Raw genomic sequence first — 22,080 nt, forward strand, 5'->3', positions numbered from 1 at the left:
CCCGAATCAATTGTTTCAACCAGATAAATTCACACGTTGCCAAGGCCATAGCACGATGTTCTGCTTCTGTACTTGACCTAGCAACAACCTCCTACTTCTTACTTTTCCAAGATACTAGGTTTCCTCCAACCAGAACACAATATCCTGACGTAGACCGTCTATCAAAAGGAGAACCTGCCCAATCAACATCAGAATATCCGACTACTTGAGTATGACCTTTGTTCTCATACAATAGTTCTCTACCTAGAGCTCCCTTAATATACCTGAGAATCCGGACTACCGCATCCCAATGGCTATCACAAGGAGACTGTAAAAACTGACTGAGAAATAAATATCTGGGCAAGTGATAGTGAGATAATTAAGTTTTCCGACTAGCCTGCGGTATCTTCCAGGATCAGCAAGAGGCTCCCCCTGTCCTGGTAAGAGCTTTACATTAGGGTCCATAGGAGAATCTATAGATTTACAATCAAGCATCCCAATTTCTTCCAGAATGTCTAACACATACTTTCGTTGAGAGATAACAATACCAGAACTGGACTGAGCAACTTTTATGCCAATAAAGTATTTAAATAACCCCAAGTCCTTAGTCTGAAAATGATAGAAAAGATGTTTCTTCAACTGAATAATACAATCCTGATCATCACCTGTGATAACAATATTATCCACATAGACAATCAAGTCTATACACCTCCCTTGTGATGTGTGTTTATAAAAAACTGAATGATCAGACTCACTACAAGTCATACCAAAGTCTTGAATAACAGCACTGAAACGACCAAACCAAGCTCGAGGAGACTGCTTCAACCCATATAGTGAGGGACGGAGTTTACAAACCTACCCAAACTCCCCCTGAGCAATAAACCCAGGAGGTTGCTCCATATAAATCTCCTCCTGAAGCTCACCGTGTAAGAATGCATTCTTAATGTCCAGTTGATACAACGGCCAGTGGCACATGGCTGCTATAGAGAGAAACAAACACAGAGAGGACATCTTAACAATAGGGGAAAAAGTGTCACCATAGTCAAGGCCATAAACCTGAGTATACCCTTTGGCAACCAAATGGGCTTTAAGACGATCAACCTGCCATCAAGACCTACCTTGACAGTATAGATCCACCGACAGCCGACAAGAAATTTCTCTGGGGGTAAAGGAACCAAATCCCAAGTACCATTGGAATGCAAATCAGTCATCTCATCCACCATTGCTTGTCGCCACCCCGGATCAGAAAGTGTCTCACTAATAGTCTTAGGTACTGAAACAGAGGATAAAGAAGACACAAAAGCACAAAAAGGAGACGAGAGACGGTGATAGCTAAGAAAATTATAAATGGGGTGAGGATCACGAGAAGAACGGGTACCTTTCCGAAGGTCAATAGGAAGCAGATCCTCAGAAGCCAGGACCGTGGCAAGTGGAGAGACTAGAGCAAGATGTGAGGCAGCAAGAGTCGCTGAAGTACTAGGAGATACGGGAGAAGGTGTAGGAACAACATCTCCACCGGGAGGAGACCGAGGCTGATGACACCGATGATAAACCTGCAATGGGGTAGAAGAAGGATCACGGAGAATAGGAGCAAGAAGAGGGATGGTCTCAGAAATGGGATGACACTCGGAAAGAGGCGAAGAGTAGAAAGGAGACGACTCAAAAAAGGTAACATCTGCCAAAAGAAAATAACGGCGGGTGTCAGGAGAATAACACCGATAACCCTTCTGAAGGCGAGAGTAACCAAGAAAAATGCACTTGATGGACTGAGCGGACAATTTATCTTGACTGGGAGACAGGTCATGGACAAAGTAGGTGCAACCACAGACACGGGGAGGAAGAATATATAATGGTTGATCAGGAAACAAGAGAGAGCGAGGAATCTGGTGCTGAAGAATTGAAGAGGGCATCCTGTTAATGAGATAGCAAGCAACAAGGACAGCTTCAGCCCAAAAGCGAAAAGGGACATGATGATGTAGAAGAAGAGTGCGAGCAGTTTCAATCAAATGTCTGTTTTTACGCTCAGCAACCCCATTCTGCTATGGTGTATATGCACAAGACGACTGATGCAAGATCCCTTGAGAAGACATAAAGGTAGTAAAGGGAAGAGAAAAATACTCAGGGGCATTGTCACAACGCAATACTTGGACCAAGGTATGAAATTGCGTTTTGATTTCAACACAAAAGGATTCAAAAATTGAGAATAATTCAGAACAATTTTTCATTAAATATAACCATGTGCAACGAGAATAATCGTCGATAAACGTTACAAAATATTGAAAACCCAAAACAAACACGACACGACTAGGACCCCAGACATTGGAATGAACTAAAACAAACGGGGACATAGCCCGATTATTAACACGCTTTGGAAAAGAAGTGCGAGACTGTTTTCCAAGTTGACAAGACTCACAATGAAAAGACGACAAACTAGATAAATTGGGGACCATCTTCTGAAACTTAGCCAAACTAGGATGTCTCAAATGATTGTGAAGAAGAGCAGGAGACTCAGTCACCGAGCAAGCAACAAGCGATGCAGGAAGGTTGAGATGATAGAGACCTGCGACTCACATCCGACGCCAATCATCTGTCCTGTACTGCGATCCTGGATAGTAACAGAATGATCATTAAAGGTGATAGAATAATTTAAGGCACGCGTAAGTTTACTAACAGAGACAAGATTAAAGGGACAATGAGGAAGATAAATGACAGAATCTAAAGGCAAAGAAGGTAAGGGTTTGGCAGTGCCAATAGCTTTAGCAATCGCTTTGGACCCATTGGATAATGTTACAGAAGGTAAAGAAATAGAATTAGTAAAATGAGAGAACAAATATGGATTACCAGAGATATGGTTAGAAGCACCTGAGTCTAGGACCCATGGTCCCAAAGAGGATGACTGAGCAGGACAGGCAGTGGAATCACTAGTGTGGACAACATAAGCAACTGTGGATGAGGTTTGCAGGGACGTCTTATACTTGAGATACTCATCATAGTCAACCCCAGTGAGAAGGACAAATTACAGTGGATGACCATCAAATGACTCAGATCGAGAACCATCAGCATAAGCGACATTAACACGAGGAGGGCGGCCATGTAACTTATAACACTGTTCCTTAGTATGCCCCCACTTGTGATAGTAGTTACACTTGGGGCGTTTGCCCTGATTACCACGATCTCCTCCATGTTCGCCACTACTCTGAACTTGTGAAGCCATGACTAAATGATCACCTACAGAAGAGGGAGGCACTATAGGAATAGATGAAACTCGAAGAAGACGATAATACACTTCATCCATAGTAGGTACAGTAGGACTAGCAAGAATCTGATCATGAACAAGAGCAAGCTCAGGACCAATGGCATCAAGAGTACACACCATGAAGAACTTATCCCGCTGAGCTAGATCCTTCACGCAGCGTGTAGCGCGTGTGTGAAAAAAACACACCAAAATAAACCCTTGAAAGAACAAACTTCAATGGCCGAAACTTAGCTTTCAAGAAGACACAAAAACAAGACTGTTTTGCTAAAAAAATCCAAATAGGTTGCTAAAATTTGATTGAGAAAAACTTGATTACAAACTCTAGATTCTAGGCATATTTATAGTATTTGGCTAATCCAAATCCATCTAATATTTGTAAACAAAATCCAACTAAAATCCTAATAAAAATAAAATCCTAATCCAGCATGAAGTAGAATCCTAAATCAAGTAGAAACATGAAATTGAATCCTAAATCAAGTAGAATTCTAAAACTTAAGAAGTATTAAAATATTGTTCCGGAGTGATCGGGTTGGCTTTGAGCCGAGTCTTGATTGGCGACCACATCATTCACCTCCACTTGAGAAGAATTCGTCCTCGAATTATGATCTGGGTATGACAACTCAACGTTTCTTTGGCTTGAGCTTGTTCTGCTATCCTGCTGGAATCCGTTCCTTCTTCAAGAATATCATGACTTCATCTCCAACCGCAAATACCTTGTGTTTCCTATGCTTGTCTGTTGCTGCCTTGTACTTCTTATTCACCTCGTGCAATTTTTGCTTAACATCTTCCTGAACTGCTTGAACGTGCTCGGCTAAGTCACTAGCTGCAACACTGAAACCTGGTACCTTTGGCAATTTTATCAAATCCAATGCATGATTAGGAACTTTCATATATATGATAGAGAATGGTGATCTTCCTGTTGAGTTATGCACGGCGTTGTTATATGCAAATTCTACTTGAGCTATGACTAGGTCCCATTGTCTTGGCTTGTCTTTGTAAATACTGCGAATTAAATTTCCTAAGGTACGATTCACCACCTCTATCTGTCCATCAGTCTGGGGATGTGCTGTGCTGCTAAAATTCAAAGATGAATCGAACATTCTCCACAAGGTAATCCAGAAGTGACTCAAAAATCTTGTATCACGATCCGAAATAATAGTTTTAGGGACTCCATGTAGTCTGACAATCTCCTTGAAAAACAGTTTGGCTGTAGCTACTGCATCTGTCGTCTTCTTGCATGGAAGAAAGTGCGCCATCTTGGAAAACCTGTCAACCACTACAAAAACAGAATCCATACCTCATTGGGTTCGCGGTAGATCCAACACGAAGTCCATAGACAAATCTTCCCAAATAGCATTGGGAACAGGCAATGGCATGTAGAGACCTGCGTTAGAAGAGTGCCTTTTAGCTGTTTGACATATATAACACCTCGCCACAACAATAGAAATATCTCTCCTTGCTCTTGGCCAATAATACCTTCTCATAACAGCTTCAATAGTCTTGTCTCTGCCAAGATGCCATGCTAAGCCACCACCGTGCAAATCCTGAATAATTTTTTCACGAAGGGATGTGTAAGGGATGCACAACTGATTTCCCTTCATGAGAAACCCATCATGCACATAGAAATCTCCTGACAGTTGCTAAGACATCCTCTGTTCCCACACATGTTTGAAATCCTCATCTGTCGCACATAATTCTTTCAAGCACTCAAACCCAACAATCTCAACACTAAGGGTCTTGATCAAATCCACACGCCTACTCAAAGCGTCCGCCACTCGATTATGTTGTCCCGACTTATGCACAATTTTATATGGAAATTTATCGATAAAAGCAAACCATCTAGCATGCATATCACTCCTCAATTGCCTTTGGCTACTCAAGTACTTAAGAGCTTGGTGATCCGTGTAAAGAACAAATTCTTTGGCAATCAAGTAATGTTCCCATGTCTTAAGAGCCTTCACCAATGCATAAAACTCCTTATCATAAGTAGATCACTTTCTTCTGGCTTCACACAACTTTTCACTGAAAAAAGCAATTGGCCTCTTCTCTTGGGACAACACAGCACCTATACCCACTCCACTTGCATCACACTCAACCTCAAACAATTTGTCAAATCTTGGCAAAGCTAAGACAGGAGTGGTACATAATTTCTCTTTTATCAAGGCGAAACTTAGCTCTTGTTCTTCACCCTAATGGAACTTTCCTTTCTTTAAACACTCAGTAATTGGAGCCACAATACTACTAAAGTGTTTGATAAACCGCCTATAGAAAGTTGTTAACCCATGGAAACTTCGCACATCACTAACATTTTTAGGGGTTGGTCACTCTCTAATAGCTCGCACTTTTTCCTCATCTACCTTTATGCCCTATTTTCTTATAACAAAGCCCAAGAACAACAACCTCTCACTCATAAAAGTACACTTCTTCAAATTAGCATAAAGTTTGTTTTCCCTCAACACACTCAACACATCCCGAATATGTCCCTCATGCTCATTAATAGACTTACTGTATATCAAAATATCATCAAAATACACCACAACGAATTTACCAATGAAATGGCGTAATACTTGATTCATTAGTCTCATGAAAGTGCTTGGTGCATTGGTTAGTCCAAAAGGCATGACTAACCACTCAAACAACCCATCTCTCGTCTTGAAAGTTGTCTTCCACTCATCTCGAGGGCGAATTCTGATTTGATGATAACCACTTCTAAGATCAATTTTGGTAAAAATCACAGCCCCATCAAGTTGATCAAGCATGTCGTCAAGCCTAGGAATTGGAAATTTGTACCTAATAGTAATTTTGTTGATGGCTCTACTGTCAACACACATCCTCCAACTCCCATCTTTCTTTGGTGTCAATAATGTTGACACTGCACATGGACTCATGCTAGTCTAAATGTGCCATTTTCTCGACAATTCCTCTACCTGCTCATGCAAAATCTCATTCTCCCTAAGACTCATCCTGTAGTGTGGTAGGTTAGGCAAACTAGCACCAAGAACCAAGTCAATGTGGTGTTGAATATCTCTCATAAAAGGTAGCTCATTAGGCAATTCCTCAGGAACCACATCATGAAATTCCTCAAACAATCCCTGCACCTCCATTGGAATTTGATTCACCTTCAGTGCCTCACTCACACTCTCTCCCTTGATAACCAATAAGCGAACCTCTCAAGTATCCTTACAGTTCCTCACAAACTCAGTGTGTTTATGTGTAATGGTAAGAAAATTTCGCCCCTCCACTTTGTGCCCAATTGGTTGCTAAGTTGCTCCAATCGCTACTGGATAGTACGAGTTCCTTCCCGCTGTTCTTCGATTGCTTTCCAAACTGCGGACAACCCCTGATCACCGTCACGAGGCTGGTTGCTACCGTTACCTTCAAGATTGGTCATTTGATTTGTTGATTAACCACTCTAATACCACCTGACACAGCGTGTAGCGCGTGTGAAAAAAACACACCAAAATAAACCCTTGAAAGAACAAACTTCAATGGCCGAAACTTAGCTTTTAAGAAGACGCAAAAATAAGACTGTTTTGCTAAGAAAAACCAAATAGGTTGCTGAAATTTGTTTGAGAAAAACTTGATTACAAACTCTAGATCCTAGGCATATTTATAGTATTTGGCTAATCCAAATCCATCTAATATTTGTAAACAAAATCCAACTAAAATTCTAATAAAAATAAAATCCTAATCCAACATGAAGTAGAATCCTAAATCAAGTAGAAATATGAAATTGAATCCTAAATCAAGTAGAATTCTAAAACTTAAGAAGTAATAAAATATTTTTCCAGCGTGATCAGGTTGGCTTTGGGCTAGGTCTTGATTGGTGACCACATCAATCCTCTACAGCAATCTTACCAGCAGATAACAAGGAGTTAAATTCAGCTTTAATAAAGGCCATTCGACTAAGAAAATCAGGAAGAGTCAAACCCTGTTGTCGTAAACTGAGCAGATTAGACACCACTGAATATAGGCATTGAATGTCATTAGTGTATAACGCCTTGGCCTGAGCCCACAATTCACAGCACGTGGTATAATTAGTATAAATTGGATGAAGAGGGGGATCAATTGACTGCCACAGGAGACTGCACAACAGAGCATCAGCTCTCTCTACCACTCAAATTTATTTGTGGTCACATTCTCGGCCTTAGTAGTTAGATGATCTTATAAACCTTGACCCATACACCATAGTTCAACCACCTTGGACCAAGAGATATAATTGGAACTGCCCATCAACTTCTCAGTAGCAATGGCTGGAGAAGGAGACAAAATACCAAATAATGAGCCAGATTTACTCGTACCAACCATGTTGGATAAAAAGGAGCCCTACAAGATCAACAAATCTGAAACACAAGGGTGAAATAAGCCAAAAAATAAAGGCTGGATGATCCAGCACAGAGAACAGGCGCGCTGAAGCGACGGCAAATGGCGGATGCCGGTGACCGGCAGCGGCGAATGGCGACAAAACCACCAGGGCTGGGATGGACTGAAGGAGGCGAATCCAATGGTGAAGACGGCATTGCGATCGAAGCACTGGTGAGGGAGATCGAAGCAAAAAACGTCTCCATGAACAGTGCGAGAGAAGCGACGCGTGGCGGTGGCGACAACGGCGACGATCCTCCGAGAGTCAATAGATCGAAGGCCGGCGAACGCAACGATGGTGGTGGTGTGCGTGATCGGTGGCCGGACGGTGAAGACCCGCTGCTAACCAGTAGCGCGCGCGGCAGAAATGCAATGGGCGGCGACGACGATGGCACGACAGGCTGCGACGGTTGGTGGCAACGCGACCGACAGTGGTCGTCGGTGATGTGGGCGACATCAGCGGCAAAGGTTTGTATGGTGGCTGCTAGGGTTTGTATTTTGTCTCTGATACCATGTCAAACTTAGGAAGAAAACCTAGCTTTTAATATGTATATTCCACTTAATTAAATTCATAGAATATACACCTATATATATATACAATACAATAACTCAACATAGGATTAACCCTAGACTATAACCATATAACTCAACAGGAAAAATAAAACATAAATCAGGTAGTACTAGCAAAAAGAATGGACTTCAAATATGAACCATTCAATTGCATATTTTCCACATGTTAGGACAGGTTGGATTCTCTACAAACAAATGTAGGTGATCAACCACAAAGATAATAAAGAAGAAGAGCAATTTTGACTTTAAAAGTATACAGTATCTCAATGGGGTTGTGTTTGAAGAGATTGTTCTTGCATTGAGTCAGGAACTACATTAACATCATTGTTCCAGATCCACATGATACTCCATGAAAGTCTGCTATCTATATACAAATACTAATCATAAGAAAAACAGTGGCATAATCAACAAATATGCAAACAAAACAAGTAGCCTGCTCATAGAAACAAGTTTATAGAGTGGCATTTAGAAGAGCCAGAGAAAATCTTCCAATTAAATATCTTCTAAAATTCCTTTCAAAAAAGACAAACACCTCACATTGGGAAACGTCAATTAATTGCACTATTACCATTTGCAGTATCTTAACCAAACACCAACAGTTAGCTGTGCTTCCCATTTGAATAGCGGATGCCTGCCCCTATTTACCGAAACATACACACAAGAATATATACACATGCTCACAGACAAACTCTATCAAGATAAAACAACATACCAAGCCCTTATCCCATTATGTGGGTTTGGCTAATAAGCTCTATCAAGATGTTCAAAGAAAATATGAAACAAATAATAAATTAGCATGGGTGTTAAAAGGGACCTCTGAACAAAAATATTGTGAAGAAAGTGTGAATATTATTACCAGAACTACGGAGTAATTAGAAGCCACAACGTAAGTGATCAACACATTGGATCTGAGGAAGGATGTGGATTCTCTTTAAACTTATTTAAATTATCAACCACAAAGGAGGAAAAAAAATTGCTGATTTCAGAAGTACATGAATGTTAACCAGGAAAGACATTAATCTCAATGTTCTAGATCCACATGCATTCATTTTGCCCCAGAATCCTATGATACACCTTTTTTTTTTTTTGGCTAAGGATATGATATGCCTTGAGAGCCCCCTATCCACACAATATTACTCAAAAAGAAAATAGTGTGGAGCAATCAACAAAACATGCACAAACATAACATGCACGGTCTGGCTGACTCAGAGAAACTTGGTAATAGAGTGGCATTTAGAAGTAAACAAAGTGAGAGGAATACAAACATCTTAATATTGGGAAAAATCAATTAGTAGCACTATTAGCTTTGTGCAGTATCTCAAGCAAACACCAACAGTTAAGCGTACTTTTAATTTAGATAGAATGCATGTCTTGGTTATCAAAACACACACACAAACAGCGTCAAAAATTTCAAACAAAATGTGAAATAACCATCAAGAAAAATGATTGCAGCTTGGCCATTCATTTCTTCTCAAATTCTAATCTCAATCCAAACCTGCACCTCCCCCCTTAGAGGTGGATCGTAGTATTTTTGTACTGGAGAAATTATAAAGGATGTTCAACCCACCCAAAGTTTTCAAAACGTAGAACACAGAGCCTTCTCCTTCATGGCCAATCAAGTGGCTAAGATACCTGCTGGGCCCTTCCTTCTGATAACGAATGCCTGGAGTTATTGGCCATATGATCATCAACTTGTGACCTTGTTTAATTGGGACAGCTTTGACAAGAACCTACAACAAATGCCAGACACATGGACAATAAAATGATCATCTTATACAATTTTGAGGGAGAACTGTTTTGCTGATATTATTTTCACAAAAAGATAGTCCTCGAATTTTAACATCTGTAAAATTTTCATCAAACATGGTTTTAATAAAAAAGCTTTTGAGGCTTATGCCTGAGCCTTGCTGAAGCTGACACTAAAGGAAAATGCCAAAACATAATACAAGTAATCCAGGCTCCTCCCCCATTATTCTCATAGGACATTGCTTGAACTTAAAAATGGATCCATAAACAGACCAATATAATAACTTTCTTCTTTTCCCTGTTTGTTAACAAATATAGTACTGTCTATTTGTTATGCAGCCTACTTAATCCAACCAATAATTCCATTCAGATTTCAAGCATATAGAAGATGCTTTCAAGTTTCACCAGCAAACTAAACTGCACATGTATCACAGCAGTAACAGATACTCATTATCATTAGCTTATTGCAAACCAAATGCCTTTTACTTTATGATTTATTTATTTATTATTTTTATTTATCTTTTTTTGGATAAGAAAGATAGTACATAAACCAAAAAGAACCGAGAAGGGAAAACCCTGTACAAAAGGAACAATTGGGAATCAGAGGCTCACAACATCCAAACAAGGAACAAGAAGGTCCTCAACGAAGTGGGCAACAAAGAATAGACAAAAAGGGTCTCCACTTTAATCCACAAGAAGAAGGGAAGATAGAGTAAATCCCTTCAACCAAAATAATATATATATATATATACATACCCCAGGAGCTCTTAAGTTCTCTTGCCATATACACCAAAAAAACACAAAAAAAGGGGAAGAAAATGTACACTGTCTGTCAAACAGATAGTTCAAACCCCAGGCTCTCAAAAAATCCTCAGCAGAGATCAACATAACCCACTGAATACCAGAGATTGCATAAACAAGACTCCACAGCTCACAAACCACCAAACAATGCAGAATAAGATGATGCACTACTCACTTCCTCAGGTTATCCATAATGAGAATAGCATCAAGGGCAACCAATAATCACAAGCCTTAGTTCCACTAGGTAGGATCACTTACATGGATTCTAGCTCTCTCATCATTTCTATCCATGGCCACATATTCTATAAAGCTATTATATCTCACTTCATCTCTAAGGGCTCTCCACCAAACTTTTTTTATGCTCTACTTCTTTTGCTACAAAACTTCTTCCATACATCCACTCTCCTCACAAGAGGATCAATTTGTCCTCTTCTCGTATGTTCAAACTATCTTCATCATATCTTGCATAACTTGGATTGGTCAGCATTAACTAAGAAAACAATGCAACAAACTAATTACATTTTTTCACATTAAAACATTTAATAAATAATTCTTTAAAATTTCTTTATTATCTACAATATCTTGATTCAGCCTTCTTAAAAATAATGGATAAAACTTTACCTCACCTATAATAATCATGGCCTTGAGAGAAGAGTATTCCATAGAAAAATGGTACCTGAAGATGTTCTGGTGTGCAAGGATGACCAGGAAAATGTGGATAATTTCGATCTATATTTCTGATCTGCTGAAACTTGCTCTCCACCAAGCTTTGAATTTTATCGAGGCTATCTGAATAAATAGACGTGAAAAAATTATGGTACTTGTAATACAAAGAAAACACACTATTAATGGATATTGGCTATTTTTATTGGCTCACCTTTTCCATATACAACCAAATGCATGAGGTTAGCTGAGTAATTCTCGCCATAGAATTTGAGAAGCTCATTCCTGGTATCAATTCCTCTTGCTTTAGGCTTAACCTCCAAAGTCTCCCAGTTCCCTGTGGGTTCAAAACACTAACAGAAATTACCAATATTCTGAACCACGGCACTTTAACAAAGTCAACTAGGAGATATATATATATATGTGATTAATAACAAGATTTATATACGTCTACATGATAGCTTTGGCTCATTAGTCATTGGTGATCAGAAACAAAGGTGCTATGTGTATCTATATTCGTATGCACATGTGTAAATAATGGTTAGGACATCATATCAGGAGAGTAAATTGAGCCCAAGCCCTTATAATTGTGAGCACACTACTTTATAATCATCACTGAGTAGGCCAAAGATCCATTTGTGCCTCACTATGCACTTGAAAGATAGATATACTTACAGCTCTGGGAAACAAAGATATAATAAGATCTCATTTCAGTGGTCACATGGAGAAGGGCCCAGTTTGCCTGTTTTTAGCCTAGCACCCCACGAGAAACTGATGAAGGATGGGATTTTTAAGGTAAAATGAGAGGGGCAGACAATTTAAGAGAAGATGACCAACTACATTTCGTCTTTGGTTGTACATCACAATAAACAACAAACTTTATAATGAAGTGTCATCATATTAGTTAAATTCAGATTATAGAAGCATCTAAGGGTGTCAGAAATTTTTCATTGCTTGCCTCTCCAAAAGAACTGTGATATCTGGTTGGGAGGTTCATCATAGTTTAGCTATACTTGTGTTTCCTTATTTTCATAACAAGAGGATTAAAGCAGTAAATATGCCTTTTTTAGTTTGTTGCCTTAAAAAAATTCACAAATTGAGTAAGAAATCAGAGCATGGTTAAAACATGTTTTGAGACCTACACGTATCATATTAGTACAACAGGTTCTGCAAAAACTTCAGGTCTTGTCATGTTTCCATTCTAAGCTAATTTTCCATGTTAATGCTACAAGGTTTCTTAATTTAAACTATGGCATCTATGAAATGAAAATATTTTGCAAAACTCAGAGAAGTATATCCGGTAATTGAGCCAGATATATGTTGGTTTATGGGGCTAATTCTCGTATATTTCAAGGTTGGTGGTTTACTAGCCTGAACCGTGAGTCGTTTATGAGTGATTGGATTTCTAGACCTGTGATTTATGGCTTAGTTAAGGCACAATAATTTTCTGATGAAATGCTTGATTATTTGTAAATTGGGGAAGAAGAATGTGTTTAAGTGAAATATTATTGTTTCAAAAATGGTTTAAGGTCAACTATATGAAACAAAGAGCTTAAGATGTCAACCATCCAACTACGGTAATGAACAATATCAGCTGTGACTAAGTTAGCTCAACTGACATTGGCAAAGTCAACTGATTGGGTTGACTGAAGGGCCCAGAAAAGATCAACGTGGAGAAATATGTAAGATCCAGATAACAAAAGCAGCAATAATTTTAAGTAATAAAACACATAATGTTGTGCATCATGATTGCGTGTGAGCATGGTAATGCGGGTTCACCATATCAATCATGGATGCTGCAGTGATGCTGAATTATCTTTCCTACTCTAGATTAAGAAGTTGCCTTACTTAATAGCGTAATATGTATCTCTCTCATATATGGTAGTTCTTGTAGATGGTAAGTTTGTATAGTTTATAGTTTCTATTTTATATCTCTCATTACCTCTATAAAAGGATCACAACCGTGTACATTGGAATGCAGTAAGAAAGATCATTACTCTTTTTTCTCTACATGGTATTAGAGCCCTTGATTTTGGCCTGATCCAACCCTAACGAGTGCCTTCATTGCATTGTTTTCCCTCTGTATTCGCGAAAGCCTTCATTGCTTCCCCCCTCATTCAAACGACATGTCAGAATCCTCAAAAGCTGCTCCAACCATGACAACTAGAGAATCTACTCTGGTTGATCACCCTACTGGAACAAGAGATTTACCCAGTGTGCATCAGTCCTACCGCCTCGACGGTAGGAATTATCTGCAATGGGCACAGCTCATCAAAACCTTCCTCAAAGGTCGGGGGAAAGTCAGTCATCTAACAGGACCTTCTCCGAAGGACTCATATCATGCCTTCACAACCTAGGTTGTGGAGGATTCCCTCATCATATCTTGGCTGTAGAGTGCAATGCAACCGGAGGTCAGTAAGAACTTCATGTTCTTGAACATAGCAAAGGAGTTATGGGAGACAATGCAACAAACATACTCCAAGGTCTAGGATGCATCTGTGATTTTTGAGGTCAAAACTAAAATCAACACTACTAAGCAAGGTCAGTTAAAGGTTATAGGGTACTACAATAGGATGAAGGGGTTGTGGTTGGAGCTTGACCATTACCAAGCCATAAAGATGGTGTGCAGTGAGGATGCTGCCACCCTCAATCAAATTTTTGAGAGAGATCGAATTGTAGAGTTTCTGACAGGCTTAAATTCTAAATTTGATCAAGTAAGAATTTAGGTTCTTGGTAGGGACAAACTTCCTACTTTAAATGTAGTGTTCACTATTGTTAGGAGTGAGGAAAACTGAAAAGGTGCCATGCTCAACGAGCATAACCCTGAAGGTTCGGCCCTGATGACTAGCAACAAAGGAGGAGGAGGAGTTAAATTTGGGAAGCCAGCAGTACAAAGCAAGATTTCAAGCCATGAAGGGCAGTGGTGTACCTATTGCAAGAAACCATGGCACACCAAGGAGACATGTTTCAAATTACATGGGAAAGAAGCAGTATTGAATAAGATTGGTGGCTTCAAGAACATAAAACACCAAAGCTATCTCTCAAGCAAGGAACAAGAGGAAGGAACTGATAAGGGAGAGTCAATTGAGACTAATCTCACTTAGTTGAATTCGGAGGAGCTTAATAAGCTGAAGGCTTTCCTATGTACATTCCAAGATGGGGCATCTTGCTCTCTTGTGCAGCAAGGTAAATGCCTAAACTATGGTTCTTTTTCAGCCTCAAACTGATATGAATAACATGTGGATCCTTGATTCGAGAGCCACTGATCATATAACCCCTAACCTCCATGTTTTTGAGACTTATGAACCTCTTGAAACCACCAAACAGATCACTATTGCAAATGGAATCTCTATTCCTATTATAAGAAAGGGCAAAGTCCATCTTAGCACTCAACTGTCCATTAACCAAGTACTACATGTTCCTAATTTGACTACCAATCTGATTTCCATTCATCAACTAACTAAAGACTTAAATTGCTATGCTATTTTTTTCTCCACACATGTAAATTTCAAGCCATGGACACGAGGAGGATGATTAGTGTGGCTGAGGAGCACAATAGGCTATACGCCTTGGACGGGAAGAGTGTTTGCCCTAAAAGGAGACAGTTGAGGATGGCATGTTCCTCCCAATCTACTTCAGATCCCTCTATCATTTGGCTTCATCAGTTTAGATTAGGTCAACCCCCTTTTATTCTGTTGAAAAGAATGTTTCCCACTTTGTTTAACACTCCAGATCCTACTAGCTTTCAATGTGGTGTGTGTATAATGGCTAAGCACCATCGAGTATCTTATCTAATTAGTAATAAACTATCTACCAAGCCATTCACTCTAATCCATTCTAATGTTTGGGGCCATCCAAAATACCAAACTGTTCTGGGGCAAATAGGTTCATATTCTTTATTGATGATTGTACATGAATGTGTTGGGTTTTTCTTCTAAAAATAAGGCTACCATTGGGTCTATTTTACCTTATTTCTGCAAAATGATCTCCACTCAGTTTGGTACTCCTATCCAAAAATTTAGAACTGATAATGCAAGAGATTACCTCAATAATCACTTGCATCAATTCTTCGAACAAGAGGGCATTGTCCATAAATCTTCTTGCATAGTTATTCCACAACAGAATGGAATAGCTAAAAGGAAAATAAGATATCTTCTTAATGTGACCCGCACTCTCCTTCATCATTACCATGTCCCAAAACATTTTTGGGGAGAAGCTGTGTTAACAACTACTTATGTGATTAATAGGGTTTCATCTGCGGTTCTTAACAATCGAAGTCCTTTCCCACGTTTAGCATCTTTTTTCCCTGATCTCACTCACTTTACATTCTCCCCTACCGTTACGTACTAGGAGGGTACTTATGTAAACTATAATGGTGCAAGTGGAAGAGTAGTAGAGAGGAATAACATAATGTAGTTAGGTTGTTTGTAATTGACAATTGGAGGGAACATTCATATGTACACGGGGAATGGGTATAAATTGCAACCCACCCCACATGGAGAAGTATCTAGAAGTTGAATACACATTTTCTAAATTTCCCTCCAAACTCTTTGTTCTCTCTCTCTCTCTCGTCTTTCTGATCTCTCTCTTCTCTATCAATCTGTTCGCCCTCATTTCACGAGAAATTCTCTAGAATTCCCAACATTCATTGCCAATTCGGAAGGAGCTCCGAATTAACCATTGCCAGATCCATGAGGATCTGACAATTTTGGTATCAGAGCATTTCTTGGGCCACAGAGGTTAGAAGTAAGCAACAATGGCTAAGAGAACGAGAATGAAAAGTGTGGAGACTCAAGTGCAGCAATTTGGATCCATGGTGAGCAATCTCCATAATAGAGTGGATCAACTGGAATTGGGATCCGATCGGAATCATGAGGCCATTTTGGCAGTTGATCGGAAGTTAGAGGCAGTGGTCACACAGATCCACGAGGATTTGGCAAACCAAATGCGGGAGCAAATGCAGACATTCATAGTGATGTTTGCGAGGCAAAATCAGATGCACCTCTCGCCTGACTTTTCTCCAAGGGAGAGGACGGATCCCATCCTACCGAGACAAGGACAGATGGATCCGATGACACAAGAACAAGGGATGAATCAGAGGCCACTACGAACCTTTGAAGGCGATGAAGAAAGTGCTGAATTGGGGTGGAGACAGGAACCAGAGGCCCAAGCTAGGCAGCACCAACAAGGTATACCCATGCCACGGTTGGAAATACCGTTATTCGATGGCCTCAACTCTCGCTGGTGGATTAGGAAGTGCAAACAAGCATTTGAATGGTATGGAGTGGTCGAGAGGCAAAAGGTGACGGTGGCGGCCACGTACCTTAATAACACCGGTGACACTTGGTACCAAGGGTGGCCCAAAGTCAAAGGAGAGTGCAGGTGGGAGGAATTTGCAAAGGAGTTGTGCAAGAGGTTTAGGGATCGAGGCCTATCTGATGTGGTAGAGGAGTTCAATAAACTCAAGCAGGTAGGTTCGGTGATGGACTGCCAATTGGGGTTTGAGGAGCTTAAGGCCTTAATGCTCAATCACAACCCGTACTTAACGAAGGCCTACTTCGTTTCAAGCTTCCTAAGTGGCTTAAACGAGGAGCTGAGGCCAATGGTGAAGGCACTTCGACCTAGGACCCTAAAACATGTCGCTGATAGCGCTAGGCTCCACGAGCAAATGATGGAGGCACTGATGAAGAAATAGAGGATCGTGGCTAAGCGGGTTGCACAGGGGAGCCTACCACCGGGAAGGAATTATGGTAAGGAGTTGGGCAGGGGGCCACCAGGGATGAAGAATTTAGCGTTGCTGGCCCCGGGCTACCCAATATGGAAAGACCATAAAGCAGAGGAGGCAAGCCAATCTCTGCTTCGAGAAAAGTACTTTCCTGGTCACCAGTGTTGGAAGCAGCTCCTACTACTGGAAGGAGAAGAAGAGGAGTTGGTAGAGGAAAAAGAGAAACCACCCCTCCCACAAAGAGAAGAGGAAGAGGGCAAGGGAGAAATCTCCTTGCATGCCCTGAAGGGTTTGACTAACAGCAAGATCATCAAGGTGGAAGGAAATGTGGATGATAGTAAGCTAATGATCCTCACTGACAGTGGGAGCACCCATAGCTTTTTGGATGAAGGAACAGCCCGAAGATTGAAATGTCCCCTCATTACAACGCAGTCACTGTCAGTGACTATAGCGAATGGCAACAAGGTCATAAGCAAATAAGCATGTGTTGGGTTTTACTGGGAAATGCAGGGAGAAGGGTTTGAAGCTGATTTGAGACTTCTAAAATTGGGAGGTTGTGACGTGGTGTTAGGCGTGGACTGGATGAAGCAAGTCAATCTAATTTGCTTTGATTTTAACAAGATGGAGATCAAGTTTGAGGAGGGTAAGCCGATGACCTTAACAGGAAGCAAGTGTCATGAAAGGGGACCTAGGACTGATACATCTTATAGTTACAATCTTGGTTTTTTTTTGCTTACTATTGTCATTCCCATTTCACTGTAATTTTGTTATTTTCGTGCTGTTATTTCCCTAGTGACATTAGCTGGAAGATTCCCATGTGGAGGGGAATTAGAATAGGACAAAGAAGCGGTTATAACCGCATGGAGGAGGGATTTGCTGTAGTAGTCCCCTCACACCAAGTGTTATATATTTCCAGGTTGTTAGAGAAAGAGGTATCGAATGATAACAATCCGAATTGATTCTCCTCCATTGCTCCAATCTCTCTTCTTCTCGCTCATTCTTCACTTTTGTTCTCTCCCTCCCTCGCTCTGTTTTATTTTGTGTTGGTTGAAACACACTCCTAATTCAATCGGGGCTAGGAGTAATTGCAATAACGGGTGTGCCGTGACAGCAAGGAATGGGGGACTTGTAAGATGATAATGGGGAGAAGGCTGCAGAAGATGCTTAGAGAGAAGTTGAACCAGGTGGCCCAATTATTTTCAATCTAGGTTGTGGAAGAGGGGATGAGGAGTTGGAGGCAAAAGGAGAATTCATGTTGACAGTTAGCACACTTCCACAAGCTAACCTAGAGGTACATCAAACTGACCTCCTTAATATGCTCCATATTGAGTTTGAAAATCCATTTGTAGAAACTGTAGCCCTGCCCCCAACCTGACCTATTGACCACACAATCCACCTCAAACCCAACACTAACCTAAGATCCGATTAAAGAAATGCTCCAAAAATCTCTCATCAGACCTAGCCACAACCCCTTTGCTTCCTTGTGATGCTAATAAAGAAAAATGATGGTACATGGCGGTTTTGCATTGACGACCACCAATTGAATGAAGTTACCATCAAAGAAAAATTTCCAATTCCCCTTACTGAGGATTTATTAGATGAATTGAGCCATGCCACCATCTTCACTAAGCTTGACCTAAGATCCGATTACCATCTAATCTGGATGAACTTGTCATGACTTTGAGGATATGATTGTAATTGGGGGGGGGGGGGGAATCCATGGTGTAGAAGTTTAGAGGTTAGGCGAGAATAACTAACTCTTGTATAAACAGTTAGCAAGGCTGTTAGAGTAGTTAGTTGGTTGTATTTTTTGTTATTTCCTTCAATTGTAAGCCTATAAAGAGGCTGGCATAGTTAGAGAAAGGCATGATTTGAATAACAATTGAATTCCATTTCCCTCTCTCAATTCTCCTAGCTTTCCCTCAATTATCTCTCTTCTCCCACAATTCTTTCTGTTTTGTTCTCTCTTTCCCCCCCTTTCTGCTCTTCCTTCCTCTAATTCTTACCAATTTACTTCCTAATCCCTAGCCAAACCCTAAGATCGTAACATTTGGTATCAGAGTTGTCGTTCCTCGGTTGTGATTTCAATCAATCTAAACGCGAAGACGAGGTAGAGGCGATTACGAAAACCGGTAGTTCAAGCGAGTTCGAGCAATGATTTTGTCCGCATTTCAGATCTAAGTAGGAAGGAAACAAGGATTGATCGAAACCGAGATCCGCTGGTGAATTCCGATCAACTATTGGTTGTAATTCTAGTTTGGGATTTGAAACCGACTTGGCTAGGCAATTCTGACTTTCGGTTGAATCTTGAAATTTGATTCCGACGCACAAGGAGGTGAGTGTTGGCTCAGAACTGAAGGCGAAGAAGGCCGATCAATCCTTAGCCGTGAATTTCCAGCAATACAGTCGAACTCTCAAGGAGCTTCAACGGATCAGATCGGTCAACATTTCCGATCAGATTCCGAAGGAACCAAGGGTCAATTGTAACCAAGTGAGCAAGCAACTATCGATCGATCTAGGAATGCGAAGCAAGAGGAGGACGTCCGGCCGCGAATTTCGGTAAGTCCTGCTCAAGGTGGAAGGCGAAGCAGATTTAGTGGAATGGGAAGGCCAATTCCGACAGTAATTTAGTCAGGCGATTCAAGGAGCAGCAAATTCTGAGGATTCCAAAGACATTGGACGATGATTGGGTGGAGAAGGCAAGCGTAGTCGAGAGCGAAAATTCAAATCTCAGTTGCTGCTTGTGAGTTAAGCGAATCAGGATAGGGCTGATCGAGGCTGCTTCGTGAGGTTCTAGTGACGGAAATTTTGGTGAAGTTGGAAGCTGTGAGTAAGCGAACTTGAAGGCCACCCAAATTCGATCCTCGATTGCTAAAGTAAGGTTAAGGCGAGAAGAAATGTGTGGCCGCTGCGTGTGACTTCGGTTGTTGTTACAAAGCAATTGGATCTTGGTCATTGCATGTGACCGAGCTGTGAAGGAAGGCGCGGTCGAAAACGGTCCATAAGGGAATTCCGAGCAGCTGGATCAGGGTGATTCTCCTAGGTGACTACTATGAGGTGATTTTGGACGGAATTTCGATGACTTGGGAAAGTGAGAGAGTCAGCGATTCACAAAAAGTTGCAACGAGAGCCAATCAAACTCTTAAGAAGCTGAAATTTGGAAGGCGACAGTCCTTAGCTACTCCATCGTAACTAAGGCGGTGGTTTAGGGTGAGTTGGAAGCTGATAGTAGGCTAACTTGAAGGCCAAACAAACTCGATTAGATTTTGGAAATTGATTTGGAGGCCATTTAGCAATAGCTAAAAAGATGATTCAGATCTAGACTACTGCTAAGGGCAATGTATAAAGCGGATTAAGGTTACTGAATTGGAAGCAGCAATTACATTGGCTTGGGTTGCTGAATTTTAGTATCGGAATAAATTTCTGAAGAGATCCTTAAAAGCTGAGCAAGAGATTGTTACAGCAGTGAATTTTCAAGGAATTGAATGGAGGAGATGGTTGATGGACTATGTGCTGCAACAAGGGAAGGGGAGGTCGGGTGGACTGACTTTGCTAAAGATTTGTGTGAGCAATTTGGGGAGAAGAACATGATTGATGTGATTGAGGAATTCAACAAGCTTAAGCAGGAAGGATCCATGACTGAATATCAAAAGAGGTTTGAAGAATTAGGGGCGTTGATGTGGAGCTTTCATCTAACCTTGTCAGAACATTACTTTGTATCAAGATTCATTAATGGTCTTGACGATGCGTTAAGGCTCAGTGTGAAAATGTTTTGCCCTACTACAATGGAACAAGCGGCGAAAAAAGCGAAGCTACAAGAATTGGCATTAAAAGCCATTTCTAGAAAGCATGGACTGCCACTGGAAAATTATCGTAAGAGCAGCTCGCAAGTTTGTAAAGAACCATATATAGCTAAAGGAGCTTTAACGGAACAATCCGGACTGGAACTAAATAACAACGGTTCTAAGGAAGCTGATACTGAAGTTGTTGAAGGGAAACATGCAATCGATGAAGACTTAGACCAAAGGCAAAAACTGAAGGCTGAAGGCAAGAATGGTTATGAGGAAGCAGATTCTAAGAGACTGGCTTCCTTGCCTTTAGTTTTGGAAAAGACGGAGGGGTCACGGGTTAAGGTAACTCTAGCCGAAGAAAATTCCCCTGCTGTTATGAATAATTTTGATATCAGGCATAATTTTGATACTATGACAGTATTGCTGCCATGTTACTTGGTCTAGACAAGATTTGGAAGGTGAAGGAAGAGAAGGGTGTTACCATTTGGTTTGGGAAGGGTGCTTCCATATGGCTTAGGAGTTTTGATATTGTGGAAGAAGAGGTTGTTGCCATCTGGTTCGGGAGATTTGACATTGGAGAAGGGAGCCTTGATATGTTGATTCTTGGAGTCTACACTCCATTTGTGTAGGAAAAACAAAAGTAGCAGAATGTAAGGGAAGACGGGACAAAGCTCAGGAGTAGGAGGAGTGCTAGGAAAAAAAGGAGAAGAATAAATCAAATTGTTAAGGCCGGTATTGGATGAAGAACAAGTCAAGAGCTGTCAATTCTTGGGGACAAGAATTGTTAGAAAGGGTGGGGATTGTCATGACCTTGAGGATATGATTGTAATTGGGGGGGAAATCCATGGTGTATAAGTTGTAGAGCTAATTGTAGAAGTTTAGAGGTTAGGTGGGAATAACTAACTCTTGTATAAACAGTTAGCAAGGCTGTTAAAGTAATTAGTTGGTTGTATTTTCTATTATTTCCTTCAATTGTAAGCCTATAAAAAGGTTGGCATAGTTAGAGAAAGGCATGATTTGAATAACAATTGAATTCCATTTCCCTCTCTTAATTCTTTCCCTCCCTTTCTTCTCTTCCTTCCTCCAATTCTTACCAATTTACTTTCTAATCCCTAGCCAAACCCTAAGGTCGTAACAGAACTCCCTTGATATACCTAAGACTGCTTTCCGTACCCACCATGGCCACT

At 40.7% G+C, this 22,080-nt stretch overlaps 1 protein-coding gene across 2 annotated transcripts in view; it reads right to left on the reverse strand.

The window, feature by feature from the left end:
* Window positions 1-22,080, reverse strand: part of LOC127788505 (insulin-degrading enzyme-like 1, peroxisomal) — a 97,963-nt gene that overhangs the window by 50,407 nt on the left and 25,476 nt on the right. For both annotated transcript variants that reach the window (XR_008020410.1, XM_052316863.1), the window contains exons 8-10: window positions 11,592-11,714; window positions 11,391-11,503; window positions 9,735-9,897 (exon numbers count right to left, since the gene is read on the reverse strand). Coding sequence is in view for 1 of the 2 variants with exons in the window: in XM_052316863.1 (XP_052172823.1) it covers window positions 9,735-9,897; window positions 11,391-11,503; window positions 11,592-11,714 (399 nt within the window). In the remaining variant the exon portion in view is untranslated. The remainder of the gene's footprint in view (window positions 1-9,734; window positions 9,898-11,390; window positions 11,504-11,591; window positions 11,715-22,080) is intronic.

The sequence above is a fragment of the Diospyros lotus genome, chromosome 13 (assembly GCF_014633365.1).
Source record: "Diospyros lotus cultivar Yz01 chromosome 13, ASM1463336v1, whole genome shotgun sequence".
In the NCBI taxonomy this organism is placed as follows: Eukaryota; Viridiplantae; Streptophyta; class Magnoliopsida; order Ericales; family Ebenaceae; genus Diospyros; species Diospyros lotus.